The 16,314-nt window shown below is 44.9% G+C and overlaps 1 protein-coding gene across 1 annotated transcript in view; it reads left to right on the forward strand.

Moving 5' to 3' along the window:
• EMB2804 (tubulin folding cofactor B) overlaps window positions 1-16,314 on the forward strand; it is a 45,122-nt gene that overhangs the window by 5,261 nt on the left and 23,547 nt on the right. The window contains exon 4 of the mRNA XM_087396850.1: window positions 13,326-13,387. Coding sequence (XP_087252976.1) covers window positions 13,326-13,387 — 62 coding nt within the window. The remainder of the gene's footprint in view (window positions 1-13,325; window positions 13,388-16,314) is intronic.

Genomic DNA, 16,314 nt, shown 5'->3' on the forward strand with positions numbered 1-16,314 from the left:
TTCTCAGCTTCCGGCAACCTCCTGCTTTTGTAGGCCACAACATGGCCCTCCTGATGTAGAGCAGCTCCGATACAATTCCCACATGCATCTGTAAGAAGTGCAGCGCGGATCTGGACAGAAATGGAGAGAGAGAGCAAATCTCACACGCACAGACAAGTGAGAAGGAGAGGAGAAAGCACAAGAGACAAAACCCCTAAAACTGGTGGGGAAAAAATCTGCTATATAAGGCACCAACTGCTCCACAATGAGATAACAACAATTGTGGGAGGGAGGCCTATATATAGGCAGCCAACCCCCCTCTAGCATGCTGGTCTGTGGAGTGACCCTTACTGCTACCTGGGCTGCCACACGAGGGTTGGTACTCAGGCTGATCCCCTGCCCTAGGCAGCCTGACTGAGGGCTCTACAAGGCCAACCTAGCAGCCATGGGGGACCCCTGCAGCCCTACAAAAGGGGCCACCTTGCAGCCCTCTAGGGGCCTCTACCCCTCCAGCCACTGGCCGACCAAGCCGCCTCAGCCTGCAGCCCTACAAGGTGCTGCCATGCAGCCTACAAGGGGCTGCCCCCCCCTGCCATCCTCTGGCCGACTGGCCTGCCCAGCCTCCTACCTTGGTATGGACTGCCACGCAGGGGGCTGACCCATGGCAACCAACATGACCCTCAGGTAGGGCCTCCATACTAGGCAAGTCTGTCCTCAGTCCTACCCTACTCTATGCTCACAAGAGAGGGCACACCAACAACAAAGGTCCTCACTCAGCCTACCCTAACCTCTCATGGGGCAGGCACACTCACAAGCAAGGCCCTCTCTCTCTTTATCAGTCCATTGTTGACTTCTCTAGCCGCGGAGAAGTCCTCCTAGTGGGGGACTTCAACGCGAGGACAAGGGCCCGTCAGGTACCACTTCTTGACTTTAGAGATGATTCTACTCTACTGCCAGATATTGACCTTGAGGAGGCAGGTATGCTACGGGTTTCGGCTGACAGACGAGGTCCATTCTCATCTTATGGGCAGGCCCTATTAGACCTCAGTAGGATACATGATCTCATTATCTATAATGGTCTTGACAGATGGCCCGCTTCAAGTGGTTTCACATGCTTTCCACATGGGGGGGCTCTAGCGTTGTTGATTACATCATGGGATCCCCTGTCTTCACATATCGCATCACTGACTTCACTGTAGCACCTCTCCCCCCAGGGGCTGATCATACATACCTTTTCTTTAGCATCTCCACCCCCCTTCGCACAACACCTTCCACCCCACTCAGTTCTTACTCCACCTACCACGATATACGCTTTGATCAGGATCACTCACCTTATTTTGGCCGTCTGTACATACTTCTTGCTTATATTGACTTCATACCTCTTTTAGAGGATCGTGTTGCCCTTGTCACGTGCTCACTACACGAGGTTGCCATTCACGCTTTCCCCCACACCACCCGCTCCCCCCGCCCACCACCCCTTGGAATCGTACCCTGTAATAGTTGGTACGATGATGAGTGTAAGGCTTTATGCCGTCAGCTCAGATTCGAAACAAAAAACAGTCTTCCGAGCGCACCAGATACGCTATGCGAGTACTGTAGACTGGTACAGAGGAAGAAACTAGACTTTATTCGTCGGAACGAGGAGCAGCTATTGAATATTTTGTTTAGTAACAACTCTTAAGGACTTCTGGCGGAGATTTCTAGAAGGACGGCGGTCCCCTCCGCCACTCACTGACACTTGGATCTAGTTTGATTATGCACGCACACTTTATGACATCCCAAATCAGCTAGTCCCTAACCTCTCACACATGCCTCGCCCCACATCCTGCACCCTCTTCACAAGAGGAAGGGTAAAGAATGCCGTAATGAAACTTCGCTGAGCGAAGGATCATGAGGGGTTATGCATTGAGTTCATTGCATATGGGATTAACATCCTAGCCCCGATATGGGCAAAGCTTTTTAATGAAGCTGTTTGTTTGGGGTTTCCACATACTTGGACCATTAACACTATCTGAGCCATCCACAAGGCAGGGGATCCCATGAGCCCGGAGAACTAGAGGACCCTTATGATTGGACATGTCATGTCCAAGATTTATGCATCAGTACTTGACTCCGAGGTTAGTAGATTTGCAGAGTGTCGAGGACTTAGAGCAGCAGGACAACCTGGATTCTGACGTGATCATGAAACCATGGACCACATTCTCACGCTCAAATGTATCATCGAGGAGGCGAGGGCACGGAGAGGGTTTATTGTTGCTTTGTGGATTTTCGCAAGGCACTTGACACGGTTTCGAGAGCCCGCCTCATACGGCGCCTGTTGGACTTGGGTTATGACCAAGAGATCATTTGGGCTGTCATAACACTTTACGAGAGAGTTTCAGGCAGAGTTCGTGCAGGATCTGGATGGACAGACGAGATCATGAGCACCATCGGGGTCAAACAAGGGTGTTCTTTGTCGCCTACCTTATTTGGCCTCTACATCGACGAGCTTGAGACAATGATGCAGACACAGGGGGGTGTAGGTTGCTCTCTTGCAGGCACGCTGATCCAGATATTGCTCTTCGCAGATGACGTGGCTCTCTTGTCTTCCTCGGCAGAGGGGCTCCAGAGACACCTAGACGCACTACAGTCCTTTTGTGAGTCTTCTGATTTGAAGGTCAACCTGGGTAAAACCAAGGTCATGATCTTCAATACATCTCGAGCCATCATGCGTCAGGAGCAGTTCACATTTGAGGGGTCGCCTGTTGAGATAGTTTCATCATACACTTATCTTGGGGTTATCTTTTCCGGACCCAGCTTCACTATGAGACCCGTGATGCAGGCACGCTTGAGTAGAGGGTATGCTTCATTGGCTAGACTAGAGAGGTAGTGCTTCCGCTCGCACTTTCAGGATCCACGCACCAAGGGGTCGCTTTTTGACTCCTTGGTTCGCCCAGCGGGGATTTACGGCAGCCCTTGTTGGGGGCCAGACTTATTGGATATAGAGTGGGCCCGTGTGGAGCGGCTATAGGTTCTCATGTTATCACGGATGATTCGTGGTAAGCCATCCATTCCTCATCAGATCATTCAGGTTGAGTTTGGGTCACCCCCTTTACAGCTAGATGCTGCATTTCAGGTCATCACGTACCTGTACCGAGTTAGGGAATATGGGATTACACCTCGGGGTGTAGCAGGCTACCATGGATAGCTCTATCCTATTCTATGGCACTTGTAGTAGGAGGGGACTAGAGGTGTTGGTATGCACGTATAGAGAGATGGTAGAGAGATGGTTTGAGCGACTGGGGCTTCACATGGATAGACTACCTCCCTTCCAGTACAACATGGATGCTCCGTTCTCTCCCCTCCTATCACACGAGGTCAACTAGGTTATCCGTGAGGATCTACTACAGCTACACACATTTCGGACCTGGTTGGGACCGAGTGAACTCCCAGTGAAGCTTAGCTTCTACGGAGATCACTTCTTACATATCACTTACATATCACAGCGGAGGGTTTCATTGACCGGATACACGCAGATTCACCTACCCCACTCGCTGAGGATCTCTCTTGGGCAGTTTCGGGTCTCTTCACACAGACTTCGTATCGAGAGCGACAAAGCAGAGCGACTACCGAGGAAGAGGCGCACATGCACACTGTGTGACATGCAGGAGGTTGAGACAGAGGAGCATTTCATCTTCAGGTGTCCTGTTTACTTTGAGATCCGAGGGCGTTTCCACTGCCTCTTCAGGGATAGCTATGGGATTTTGGCCCGTTTCCTCTCCTACCCGGACCAGCGGTGTTTGGCAGATTTCATTCATGAGGCACTTAGACACTGCGAGAGGATACTTCGAGCACGGAGACAGGAGCAGACTTGTTCCTCGACTGATCCCTCTCAGAGCTTTATCACGGAGTTCTTTTAGCTAGATCACATGGATCCCCACGAGACAAGGCCTCGACATGACTGTGACCTGGAGCTTGTGCACCGACAGCTCAGACAGAGGGTCGACACACAGATCACACCTGGGGACATCCCCTCCTTGTTCCGAGTCGGAGCCCCCGACCGATGGGGGTCACAGTAGTAGCCGTGGTCAGATGCAGAGCTACGACCAGGAGACGTGCCAGGACTGCACCTCTGAGTGGCCGACAACACTCTATTGTCAACTTCATGCCTCCACTGCCTCATCCATCCTAATATCTTGCTACCGGTAATGATGATGCTGAGATTGATAGATAGTCGACCATGGACATGACTATGCTGTACTTGGGACTTAGTACTGCCATTTTGCATTTTTGCATTTTGCATTGGTATGGATGCTCATTTAGTAGCCCACTACCACAGCTTGTTGTATCAGGATTTTCACAGTCTCATAGACCCATCGGTCTTCTGAAGACTTTAATAAACCATGGTTGTAAGACTCGTTAAGGCACGACATGTTAGACATGCTTCAGACACGAGTGTCTAAAGTGTCTTAAAAATAAGACACGTCATTGTAACAATAAATATTTAACTAATATATGTATAAGAATACAAGTGTACAACTTGCTAGTATAGCTAGCCGCTAGATTCTAGAAGTACAATAAGCTACACTTAAACAATGCACTTGTACAATGTGAACTTAAAAGGTAAAGTTAAGACTCACGGCTCAAGAGCTTGCAAGTCACGACACAACTTGAAAGGTTTAAATTGACAATTGAATCTTGATATTCAAAAATCTAGATAAACAACTTAACAAGAGGCTAGAGGGCTACACCAATCATCATAGATCAATAAACATAAATATCATGACAACAATCTGTCAGTCACATGTGACATGAATGAAATCTACATCTCGATACATTTAATAGGAAACTTTCTACTCTCAAGATTCATCCTAATCCGAATCTGCAAGGTCACTACCACTACTGTATCCAAAGTCGCCATCAATGATAGCATGATTAAGTCAAACTCAAGGTTTGTTGTTACACCCCACCCACCAAAAAAAAAAAAAAAGAGAGTGTCTAAAGGTGTCTTAAGGTAAGACACGCGTCTTAAGTGTCGTATCATAAGACACGAGTGTCTTAACAACCATGTAATAAACTTTCTTTCTTTCTTTCCACAATGTGACATCAGCAAATGTTCACCTCCAACACCCCTCTCAGCTCTTGGATGGAACATAATCGCCAAGGAGCTGGGTGTGCCACTGAAACAACTGAAGGAATTCGTCGTGTGATGTTTCGTCGCTGAAGACTGCATCTCAGCATGATCACTGGAAACCTGGTGTGGTTGCTCCCAGGCCATAGGTGCCATGTATACTCCTCTGGTCGAGTACTGGTACAATAATCCAACTGGTCTAACTGGTACAACAATCGAGCTGATCCAACTGGTACAACAATCCAACTGATACTACCGTCGATGCAAGGCATGCTTCCTTGCATGGGCACCTCTGTGTGTGTGTATGTACACACACACACACACACACACACACACACACACACACACATATATATATGCATATATATGTATATGTATGTATGTATGTATATGTATGTATATATATGTATATGTATATGTATGTATATGCATATGTATGTATGTATGTATCTACATACATACATACATACATACATACATACACATACGTATATATATGTGTGTGTGTGTGTGTGTGTGTGTGTGTAAAAGAGTCCATTAGAGGGAGAGTTCAGGCCCCAGGAGGCCTATTTGATTGGGTCGAGAGCACCATTGGTGTAAAGCAAGGCTGCCCTCTTTCACCGACCCTCTTCGGGCTCTACATTGACGAGATCACATCCTTCATTGATTGCCTGGGAGCGAGGGATCACTGTTGGCCGACCTGATGATACAAATATTGCTATACGCTGATAACATAGTCCTCTTTGGCAGAGGGGCTGCAGAAGCATCTGGAGGCACTAGAGGTGTTTTGCAAGGAGAGAGACTTGACAATCAACCTTGGGAAGACCAAGGTCATGATCTTCAACACCTCACGTGTTGTACTGCACCGATATAGCTTCACTTGCCGAGGTGAGCCAATTGAGATAGTGCAATCTTACACATACTTGGAGGCAGTTTTCCCAGGGCCATTCTATAGGATGCTCCATGCGGCCAGAGAGCACGACTCGGCTGACTAGAGAGGCAGCGCACTTTCAAGACCCGCTAACGAAGGGTCGGCTTTTTGACACATTAGTGAGGCCGACCGCCATGTATGCAGCACCCTTCTGGGGGTGCGATCTTCCGATGACAAAGTGGAAAGTATTTGAGCGGCTACAGGTGATTATGGGCTCCAAGATGATCAGGAGGAAGCCCTTTGTCCCACATCCGATAGTACAGGCAGAGTTAGCCATGACACCTCTCCAGGTCGATGCCATTTTTCAGACAATGACCTATCTCCACAAAGTATGGGCCTTACCTCACGGGAGACTACCAAAGCGGGTACTAGAGTCTTCAATACGACTAGCAGAGAGTGGGGCTGATACATGGTATCATAGTTGCACGAAACGGCCGTTTCTTGCCAGGGACGAAACGGAAATGCCGTTTCTTGAAGAAACGCCGTTTCGTAATACCTTTTTTTTTTTTTTGGTGGGTGTGGGTTTGTTTGTTGGGTGGCTTTGCGTAAAGGGGGGGGGTTGTTTAATTGGGGGTGGTTGGCTCTCTTTTGATTAAATTATTTTTTGCCCTCTTTTGATTAAAACATTTTTCGCCGATTCGTCGCCTCATGTCGTCGTTTCCGCCACCTCCTATGCTGCTGCTCTCCATCTTGCTGCTCTCCAGCCTCTCCATCTTTGATTCTTGGGCCTTGGCACCCGCAGCCTGCTCTCCTCTCCATCCCTCCATTCAGCAGGTTGCTCTCCACCCTACAGGCTGCAACCTGCTCTCCATCCTCTCCATCCTGCAGGCTGGCTGTTGCTCTCCATCCTCAGCCTGCTCTCCATCCCTCCACTACCTCTCGTCTCTTACCTCTCTATCCTCCTTCTACCTCTCATCCTCCTCCTCCGACTCCTACCTCCTCTCCATCCTCTTTCACCTCCCCATCCTCCTTCTACCTCTCCATCCTCCCTCTCACCTCTCCATCCTCCCTTTCAAACTTCGGATTGTGATAACTTCAAACTTGTTAGAACTTGGAACTTGGAACTTAGAACTTAGTTCATGAATGATGACACATGTTGATTGTTGAAGCATCATTCATGGATAATAGATGATACAAGATAGATCAATCATCATAGGAATTTAGAATCATAGAAGCATGCATGATGCTTCAAGTATGATAATTGTATTATGTATGATTTGCACTCTATTGATAATTATATTATGTATAAGAAATAAATTTTTATACATAAATTGTATCATATTGCCGTTTCTTCCATTTCCGTTTCGGCGGGAGCCGGAAACTCTGTTTCTTCCGTTTCCATTTCTTCCGTTTCCGTTTCGGCTGGCAACTATGCATGGTATGCACGCGTAACCATTTGGCTCGCCAGCCACGTTATCCAGATGGACCAATTGTCCCCCTTTTATTATAGTATGGATGCATCAGACACCACCTGAGTCGATTCCTCGCGATGAGATTAATCGTATCATACGGCTGCCATGATTTGTTTGCTGCTCAGCAACTCCGGCTATCGACCGTACTGTTCGGATCTGAGCTCACGACTTTGATGAAAGTGTGGGAGTTATGAGATTGTTTGCCAAGAACTCTATCTGGAATTCAGCTCCACGGGAGCCCATGTCCTCACCATTGTCTTTCCTATGATCTACGGAGGTTGGATCCATTGTTTGCAAGATCATCGAAGGGTTCCAGGCTATGTTCAGTTTATGAGCAAGCGCAGCTTGTGCCGACTTTGATGGACAGCACGACGGAGCACCCATTAAGTTCATCTTTGCTCTTCCTCCAATCTGCACCATCATTTTGCAGGATAGCTGTCACTACAGTTGCCGATTGTCGTCTCTTTCTTGAAAGAAAATCTGCCAAGTCTGCCCACTACTGCTGCCCGTCTCACCATTTCAGGTCTGTTATGCCGTTTTTTTCATTCTTTGCTGCTACTGAACAGCGCGTCTATGAAATTCTGGAAAAGGGCTTTCACCATGTCTACAATCATGCCTCACTTCTCGACAAGCCAGCTGCTATACCACAGCTAAAAATCCCGCTATGCCAATAAGGTAAATTGCTGCTGTCTACGCTAGATTATCTCGTGGATTTTTGTGTAGACCTTGTTGGCACTCTTTTTGTTGCAAGCCAATTTGCTACAGCTCCTTCATTCTTTTTTTTGTGAGAAGGTTCTTGTTCCCTGATTATCTCCTGGTATATGCCTTGAAGCCGCTAATCTGAGTTTACTTATGTGGTAAACATCATAAAAATTGAAGCTTTTTCAAAACCTGTAAAATTGTGTCTTTTGTGTAATCCGTACTTTGCTTCATAATTTGAAGTTGATGTAGCCCACAAGTTAGGGTCCTTTACCAATTTGACTTTTCAATTCAGCTTGACATTTTGAGAGTCATGGGCTAATGCCCCAAGCAGTTGCTCCCATGGATACATCGACATTATTTACCGGGGCATCCTTGTCACGGACTTCGCTGGCAACATCTTTGAAAAGCAAGAGTGTGCACACATGTATGCAACAGCTGTGCGCCTTCTCCTTTAGTGCTAGCCTTCGTCATGGCTGAGTCTGCCCTTCACCTCCGGAGTGCCGACAGAAACTCAGTACAAAGAATTTGTATAAATGGATGCTCAAGTATGTGTGGGCATGTGGATTTGTATGTGTGAGAGCATATTTTTATACTATGGTCTACAGCCACTGTTGGGCGCTGTTGATGTCAGTGGGAATGTCATAGTAGCTAGTCCCTACTATGCGTGATGGAGTTTATGGTTTTCAATCTTATGAGTGACTATCGTGAGATTGAAACTGCACTATGTTGTGCTTTTAGAGGATGAGTTTGGGAGTGTTCTTGGATTCATCTAGGTATATGCAACAGCTGTGCGCGGCCAGCTCCGAACTTTTGGGTGATTTTTTTACATTTTTAATGTTTTTATTTGAGAAGGGTCCCGCCTTGGGTAGTCCCCCTAAAAGATTGTTTTTGTGTCTATTGTGTGGAAGCCTTTGTTCTATAAAAGGATTTGAAGATATCTTGTACCCTAGTTAGGATTCGGGGGGGTGAAATCAGTAATGGTCTCAGCTATTGGTGGCAAACTGATTGAGGGGATAGCTGTGGCACAGGAGGTGCACACAAGCGAGACTGCCTCTTTGCAGTCTTGCGGTGGAGCTGGAGATTGGTTATATTTTACCATGGTTCTCACCACTCTTTGTTCCAAGGGAGGGTTTCTTATTGTATTTCAAAGTCTACAGTGTGAACAGGGTTCTGACTAGTGTGTTAGGATGAAAAGGCTTTTGGGTTTACAAGTTGTGTGAGCTTGAAGTGTCACTTGACATTTAGGGATTAGTTTAGGGCGTGACATCATCTATGATTTCAATGAGATTCTCCTCTTCGAAGTGTGGAAGATAAGGCACCCTTTTTCCTATAAAGAGGTACCATGTACTCGCAATCTAAGCAATCAAGTTCAAGTGTTACCTCAGCCATGCCTCCATCTTTTTGACTCTCTCTCTCTCTCTCTCTCTGGACATAGCTCAACGGGTTAAGAGATCAAGGAGACTGCCCCCCCTGGGCCCCGCCACAGCGTGAGACAGCTCTTAGATTGTTTTCAGTTTCAGTTTCAGTTTGTATCTGACTTTGATTTTGCTTGAGCTCTTGAGCTCATTAGATCAGCATATATTAGTGCTCAGCAAGGGCCCTAGTGCGCCCTTTGCTCTAGCCCTTTGAGGCTTGTATGAGTTTTTCCTTTGGTGCACTTTGTCGCATAGGCCCTCGAGGCCTCCCGCGAACGTTAAGACATCTTCTTTCTCTCTCTCTCTCTCTCTCTCTCCATGCTACTTTGACATCCCCCCTCTGTTAAATGTATACCTGTAATCATAAAACATACCTGAAAATCCGTTCACCACTTAATTGATTTGGCACTTGTTCGTGTGCAGTGGCCACCTCCTCCCAGCTACTTGCTGCTTTTTCCTTCAGCCAGCCCCATAGACTATGGAGTTAAGACTCCTAAGTCATGCCTTGTGCTCTAGTATGTTCATTTTGATCTAGTAATTGGTTTCGACTTTGAGCTTTCAGTTTCAAGTTGAATCTCTTTGTGTATTATTTAGCATTTACATTAATAGGCACCTGTGGTAGAATCTCCTTGATTGTTGATGGTGATTAATCATTGCATTCTCTGGACTGTAATCACTGGTAGATTGTCTTCTCCCTCTCCCTTCTCCCATCTCTCCCGCTTGCCTCCCTCTTGTTTTTGGGAAAAGAAATAATAATTTTCAAAGCTGGTGTACATTAACAAAATTTTCCATACGGTGCAGCGTACTGGTACTCCTGTGTACATGTGATACCTAACGTATGGTTCCAACTTGTTTGAAAGACTCCTCAGTTTGAGAGTTCAGTTTTGTGGCTATGTTGGAATTCGATAAAATGGAGATGTCCATCATGGAGTCTAGTGGGACTATACATAATTTTCAGTATATACACGTTATGGATCTTGACAACACCAGTCTAGTAGCCACTGATATTAGATGGATCAAGGCATCTTCAAAATCTATTTGCTTGACCTCATCAGTCAAGTAGCTGTCTTATTGGATTGCTTAGGGCGTCTCTCAAAAGCGTTTATTTGCTCACTAGCGTCAATCAATGACAGACAGTATGAGAAAGAAAGATCTCTTTTCCTTGGCTTGCAGTGCAGCATCACAATGTAGAGATAGGCAGTTCCCTGGTATGTTGTCACATGGAGAGTGGAAAGCAATATCTTCAGGCTTGCTCTTTGCCTAGGCACATCTGTTTTGGGTTTTTGCTGTTTTGAGTTCTTCTCCTCAACCACTACTTTATCAGGGTGTTTTTTTTAGATGGACATTTTCTACCAGATCAGACAGACCCACATTTGTATTGTCTCTCTCTTTGCCAACATGCTTCATACATTGATTCAGGCCTCCTCCTGTCCTGGTTTTTTCGATCAACTGTTTGTTCTGAGAGGTTATCTCCACCATAAGTCTCTGCACGGTCTTGTGTGCCCATTATAGACATGTGATTGGAAGGTAGGTGACTGTTCTAAGGGCCTTTAGGCAGTCTGAGACAGAATAAAGACCTTCTCATGGTGTGGAATTCTCGTCTTCTTTTGCTTATAGATATTGCTTGGGGTGTCATTGTGCCCCATCACATTGGCTTTTTCTTGGTATATCTCAGGATTGGCAGTCACCATTGCTGGCTCTTCAACCTGTTGTATTTATATATTCTCTTTTTCATGATTAAGTAGAGTTTCACCTCTCCTTACATGTATCTTCTGGGATATGAGGTAAGCTGTTTTTTGACATCTCCCCCTTTGCTTTATTATCGTAAGTAATACATTTTGTCTATATTATGTACAAAATGTATTGTCTATTATTTCAATTAGCAATGTGTGATCCTCTTTGGATGGGCTAGTACAGTAATTACAGTTCAATGATGGCATATTGGGGTGTTGCTGAAGGGATTTCCCTCGTGGTGTACTGATAACATGCAGCTTGCATCATATTAACCTGGTAGCTTGTACATTAGTGATTGAAAGGCTTTTCTTCGAGGGAACCTTGTGTGGGGGGGCTGTATGTGTATATGATATGCACACTTTTTTTTTGGGGGGGTGAAATCCATTTGTCATTATATTACAAGGAACAGTCCGAAAGAACACACACATTTTTTTTTGTGATAAGAAATATTTTATTCCTGTAATATAATTACATTCATAGTTACTTCCAAAGTGGAGTAACTACTACTCAACTGAAAATCTCAGTATAAGCTAGATATACATCATGATCAATCAAACGAGTCTGAAAGCAATCATAGAATGATTGCCGCAGAGATCGTTTGAAAAAAACAAAAGATGGAAAAGTAGGATCACCAAAGACTCTATGATTTCTGTCTATCCATAGAGTCCACAGTGCTCAGTTGCGCACCCAAACAAAAAATAAATCAAAACCCTGTCTAGCTGGATGAAAACCAAAAATCCAGAAAAACTTGCCAAAAGTAACAGTAGGAAATCTCGCTCGAAGCCGCTGTCGGATGAGAGCGAGGAAATCACAAGTGTGGGGACAGTGCCAAAAGATGTGAAGCACAGATTCGGCAGAATGTAGACATCTGTGGCAAACAGCCGGAGCAATATGTCTATGCGCGAGTAACTGCCCAGATGGAAAAATGCCAAGTAGGACTCTCCAAAGGAAAAGTTGCTGCCGAAGAGGGACTTTGTATTGCCAAAGGAGACGCAGCCGTTTTCTCCACCACTTTAGTGGGCGATCCATATGCCAAACAGAATTTGTTCTGTCAGAAATCCAAGGCGGAAGTAATAACACTTTATATAGAGAAGGCAATGTGATATGTGAGAGCTTCAAAGGACGGGCTGAAGAGGAAGAAGAATGTAGTGTCCAATCCTCAAGCCTATTCTGAAGTTCCAATCGAGGTACCGGCAAGAATGGTTGAAGCATTTCTGAAATTTGATGCCGTAAAGGACGATAATGAGAGCGCGCGCGCGCACACACACACACACACCACACACACACAACTCTTTTCTTTTTTGGTGAAATCCATTTGTCATTATATCACGAAGAGCAGTCAACTTAGAAAAGCGCGCACACACACACACACAATGAGCGTGCGCGCGCGCACACACACACCACACACACACACAACTCTTTTCTTTTTTGGTGAAATCCATTTGTCATTATATCACGAAGAGCAGTCAACTTAGAAAAGCACGCACACATTGTGTGTGTGCGCGCTTTTCTAAGTTGACTGCTCTTCGTGATATAATGACAAATGGATTTCACCAAAAAAGAAAAGAGTTGTGTGTGCGCGCTTTTCTAAGTTGACTGCTCTTCGTGATATAATGACAAATGGATTTCACCAAAAAAGAAAAGAGTTGTGTGTGTGTGTGTGGCTCCTTGGAGGCCTTGGCATTTGTTTTTGGTTCAACCTTCTTCTTAAACACAGCTTTTTCTGTTGAAGGCTACAGTGAAATCGGTAAGAACACAGTGTTGAAAGTAAGGTGCTCTCTTTGAATTTGGTATCTGGCAAAGAAACACTTTCATATCATGTACATTGCTGTTCTTGAGTTTGAATGTCCTTGAAGCCTTTTCCAAATCCTTAATTTCTATGGTCTGTTTGGCTCTTGAAAATATTGAGCATGTTCTGAGCTGAAATAGCTTGTTTTGTTTCAGTAACTTTTGTTAAGAATGACGCTCCTCACCAAGTTCTGTTATTACTAAACATGTATAATGATTTGTATCTCAAGGCTTGAGCATTTTTGCTTTATCAGATACATTCAGAAAGTTTAAAGAGAAGATGATTGCGCAAGATCCTTTATGGAGTGAACACAAGGTTTGTGAGTTCGTGTTTTGGCATCTTTGTTCACATAGGGGTTTGTCTGAATGCTAGCTGTGAATGCTCTCTATTGTAAGGGTTTTGTTTTTGCACATTTCTTAGACCAGTAAACATAAGGTCTAGGTGCCATAGTTTTGTTAAGAAGTTAGAGTTCATTAGATAAGTGCGAAAGAATAAAAATTGTAAGTATGTATCCACAGAATATTGCTCCATTTTAGTATATACAATAAGGGGAAAGATTGCTTTATATTTAATTGATTTAAAGATTTGAGGCCTTCCGGCTTAGCTCTCTTGGGATTTTACTTGTTTAGATCCAAGTCAATCTCATGAACAAGGGATAAATAAGGAGATCTTTTGTGGCTTTTCCACTTATTAAACTGTGATTGTGGCTTTTCCACCTATTAAACTGTGATTGTGGTAGCCAGATTTTCTTTTTCTGATATAGTTCCAGTTATCTGGTGAAACAATTAGAGAAGCTTTCCCTGGAAGACACAGGGAAGGGCATCAAGTGCTCAAGTTCTTTGCCTACTGCTCCCAAGGAGTTCAATGAAAAAGTCTCACGGGAAAGGGATCATGTGTCTTCTAGTTGATTTGTTTCTGATGGGACTCAATATTAGCCTTGTAGCTTTTGCAGCAGGTTGTTAATTGTATTATAGCCTAGTTGGTACATGCTGTTTAGAGTTCACAGAAGAGAGTCCAGCATGAAGGTTACGTGTTCATGGTAGGTGTATGGAAGTCTTTCCATGATATCTCTGAGGGAGGCCTGAAAAATGAAGTGGGTTGTGGTGTCCTGTCTCCATGTCCTCTTTGCGAAGCCATGTTCATGAGCACTTCCCCTCTGTTGGATGAGGGCTTCATTGAAGCAAAATGAGTGATGAGGTAAGATGGGGAGGAACACACCTCATCTTTAAATAATAACCTCCTGGTTGTGGCTTACCTCCAAGAGAGACTTGCCTGAAACCAAGCCTGCATGTGCTTGCACATGTGGTTGAGGCCAAAAATGGGTCGTGCCACTTCTTGATCTTAACCTGTGGTTTATCTTGTGGGGAAAGGGGCATCTCCATGGCTATGGAAATTAAGAAAGATGCGATTTGATCCCCTCTAGTCAAACAAAGGTACCCATGCAAAATGCCCTCTTTCTGGATGTAAAAAGAGCTTCCTGACTGTTTGATGTCATGATGAGGAGGGGTGATGGAGAAGGAAGCAAAGCTTATGGGAAGGAGATGGAAAGGAGGGAGATTGCAGGTTCGAGGGAGGAATCAAGCATCTTGCAGGGACCAAAAAGACAGCCGTCGGGCCTGTGGTTCAGTCAAAAGGACTAGTAGATGGGAGGGGAGGTCTGAAGCAGGGGGTGGGAAAGGCTGAGTATGCAGCAGGGGGCTGAGCACACACTAGCGATTGGGGGGCTGAGTGTGCAGTGAGGGGGAGGGAAGACTGCTGGCTGAGTATGCAGTGGGGGACAGGGTATGCTATCTGTGCGAGGGGTACAACTGTCACATCAGCCATAATTGCGGAAGCCCATGGCTTGGTTATGGTTAAGCAGGAAACCAAAGGGCTCGACAGTGCTTGCATTAACAGAGGCCTAGAGGGTTAGGGTGTAGGGATAATCCTAGGTCTAGGGAATAGTATGGAATACAATGTAAAGGCCTAAAGGGGGCATAGAGATACTAAGATCCATTATGGGCACACGGCACTCAAGTTCAAGGGAGCTTTCTAGAGAGATCTCCACCTTGAAAGAAGCTAGAGAGAGAGAGCTCCATCTTGGAAGAAGCTAGAGAGAGGAACTGAAGAAAGAGGTCATGTACATTGCAGTAGAGAGCACTCAAAGACCGTGGTTTGAAGATTAGAGACCTTTTTGTTTGTGGTGTGACACTGGTATCAGAGCGGGTGAGGAGTAGAGGCTCCTTTTGTTCAATCTGAACAAAGTGGCGATTGCTCTTCTTACTTCGGCGAATGCATAATATTTTTTGTGCTTAGGTTACGCTGTTGAAGGATAGAGAATGAGGAGAATGGCATAAATGACTTCAACAAGATTGTCTGCTGTCCCTGAGAGTCTCCAAGAGCCACCTTGGGACTGTTTTCTGTTGTCTAATGACAGCCCTCTCCTCTACAACTGCCTGTTCAATAGCATGATCATGAAAGTCAGGCTGAACATTCCATACTCATTGAAAGGTCTTTATAAATTTTTTTGATCATTACACATATAGAGGTAAATGGTATAAGAATATCGAATGCACCATCCTTTGACAGTAATGCATCATCCATGGTAAAAAATGAGGAAATGTGCATGCTTCACCATACAAATGATGTACAATCCTTACGAAACTTTGCGAATATCATTTGAAGATCTTTGCAAAGTTTTGTGACCATTGGCAAAATACACTAATGGTATAAGCTTACCAATGCACAATTTTTTGGCAATTATGCAATGCGTGCTCGAAAATGAGAAAGTGTGCACGGACTACTGATGCAAATTTTTTGGGAAATTATGCAATGCATGCTCGAAAATGAGAAAGTGTGCACGCACCACCATACAGATGTCCGATCATTAAACCTTTGCCAGTATAAGGTTCTTAATTATTGAAAGGTATTTGCAAAGTTTTGTTACCATTGACAACATATACCTATGGTATAAGCATACTGATGCATAAATTTTTGGCAATTACGCATCGTACAGAAAATTTGCATGTCCTATCACAAAAATAATGCTTTAATCTTATGAAACTTTGCACGTATAAAGGCCATACTCATTGAAAGGCCTTTGTAAAGTTTTATGACCATGGGACACATAGAGGTACTGTATAAGCTGATGCAGGCATCTTGAGGAGGCCGGGATTGCTAGAAGCATTGGGATTTGTACTCTGCAAAATCTGATCTGAATCTTAATAGGAAGTAAACACATTAGAGGCATTGACTGATGGCTG

Source organism: Dipteris shenzhenensis, chromosome 25 (genome assembly GCF_047967505.1).
Source record: "Dipteris shenzhenensis isolate YYH24624 ecotype China chromosome 25, Dip_SZ_1.0, whole genome shotgun sequence".
Taxonomy (NCBI): Eukaryota; Viridiplantae; Streptophyta; class Polypodiopsida; order Gleicheniales; family Dipteridaceae; genus Dipteris; species Dipteris shenzhenensis.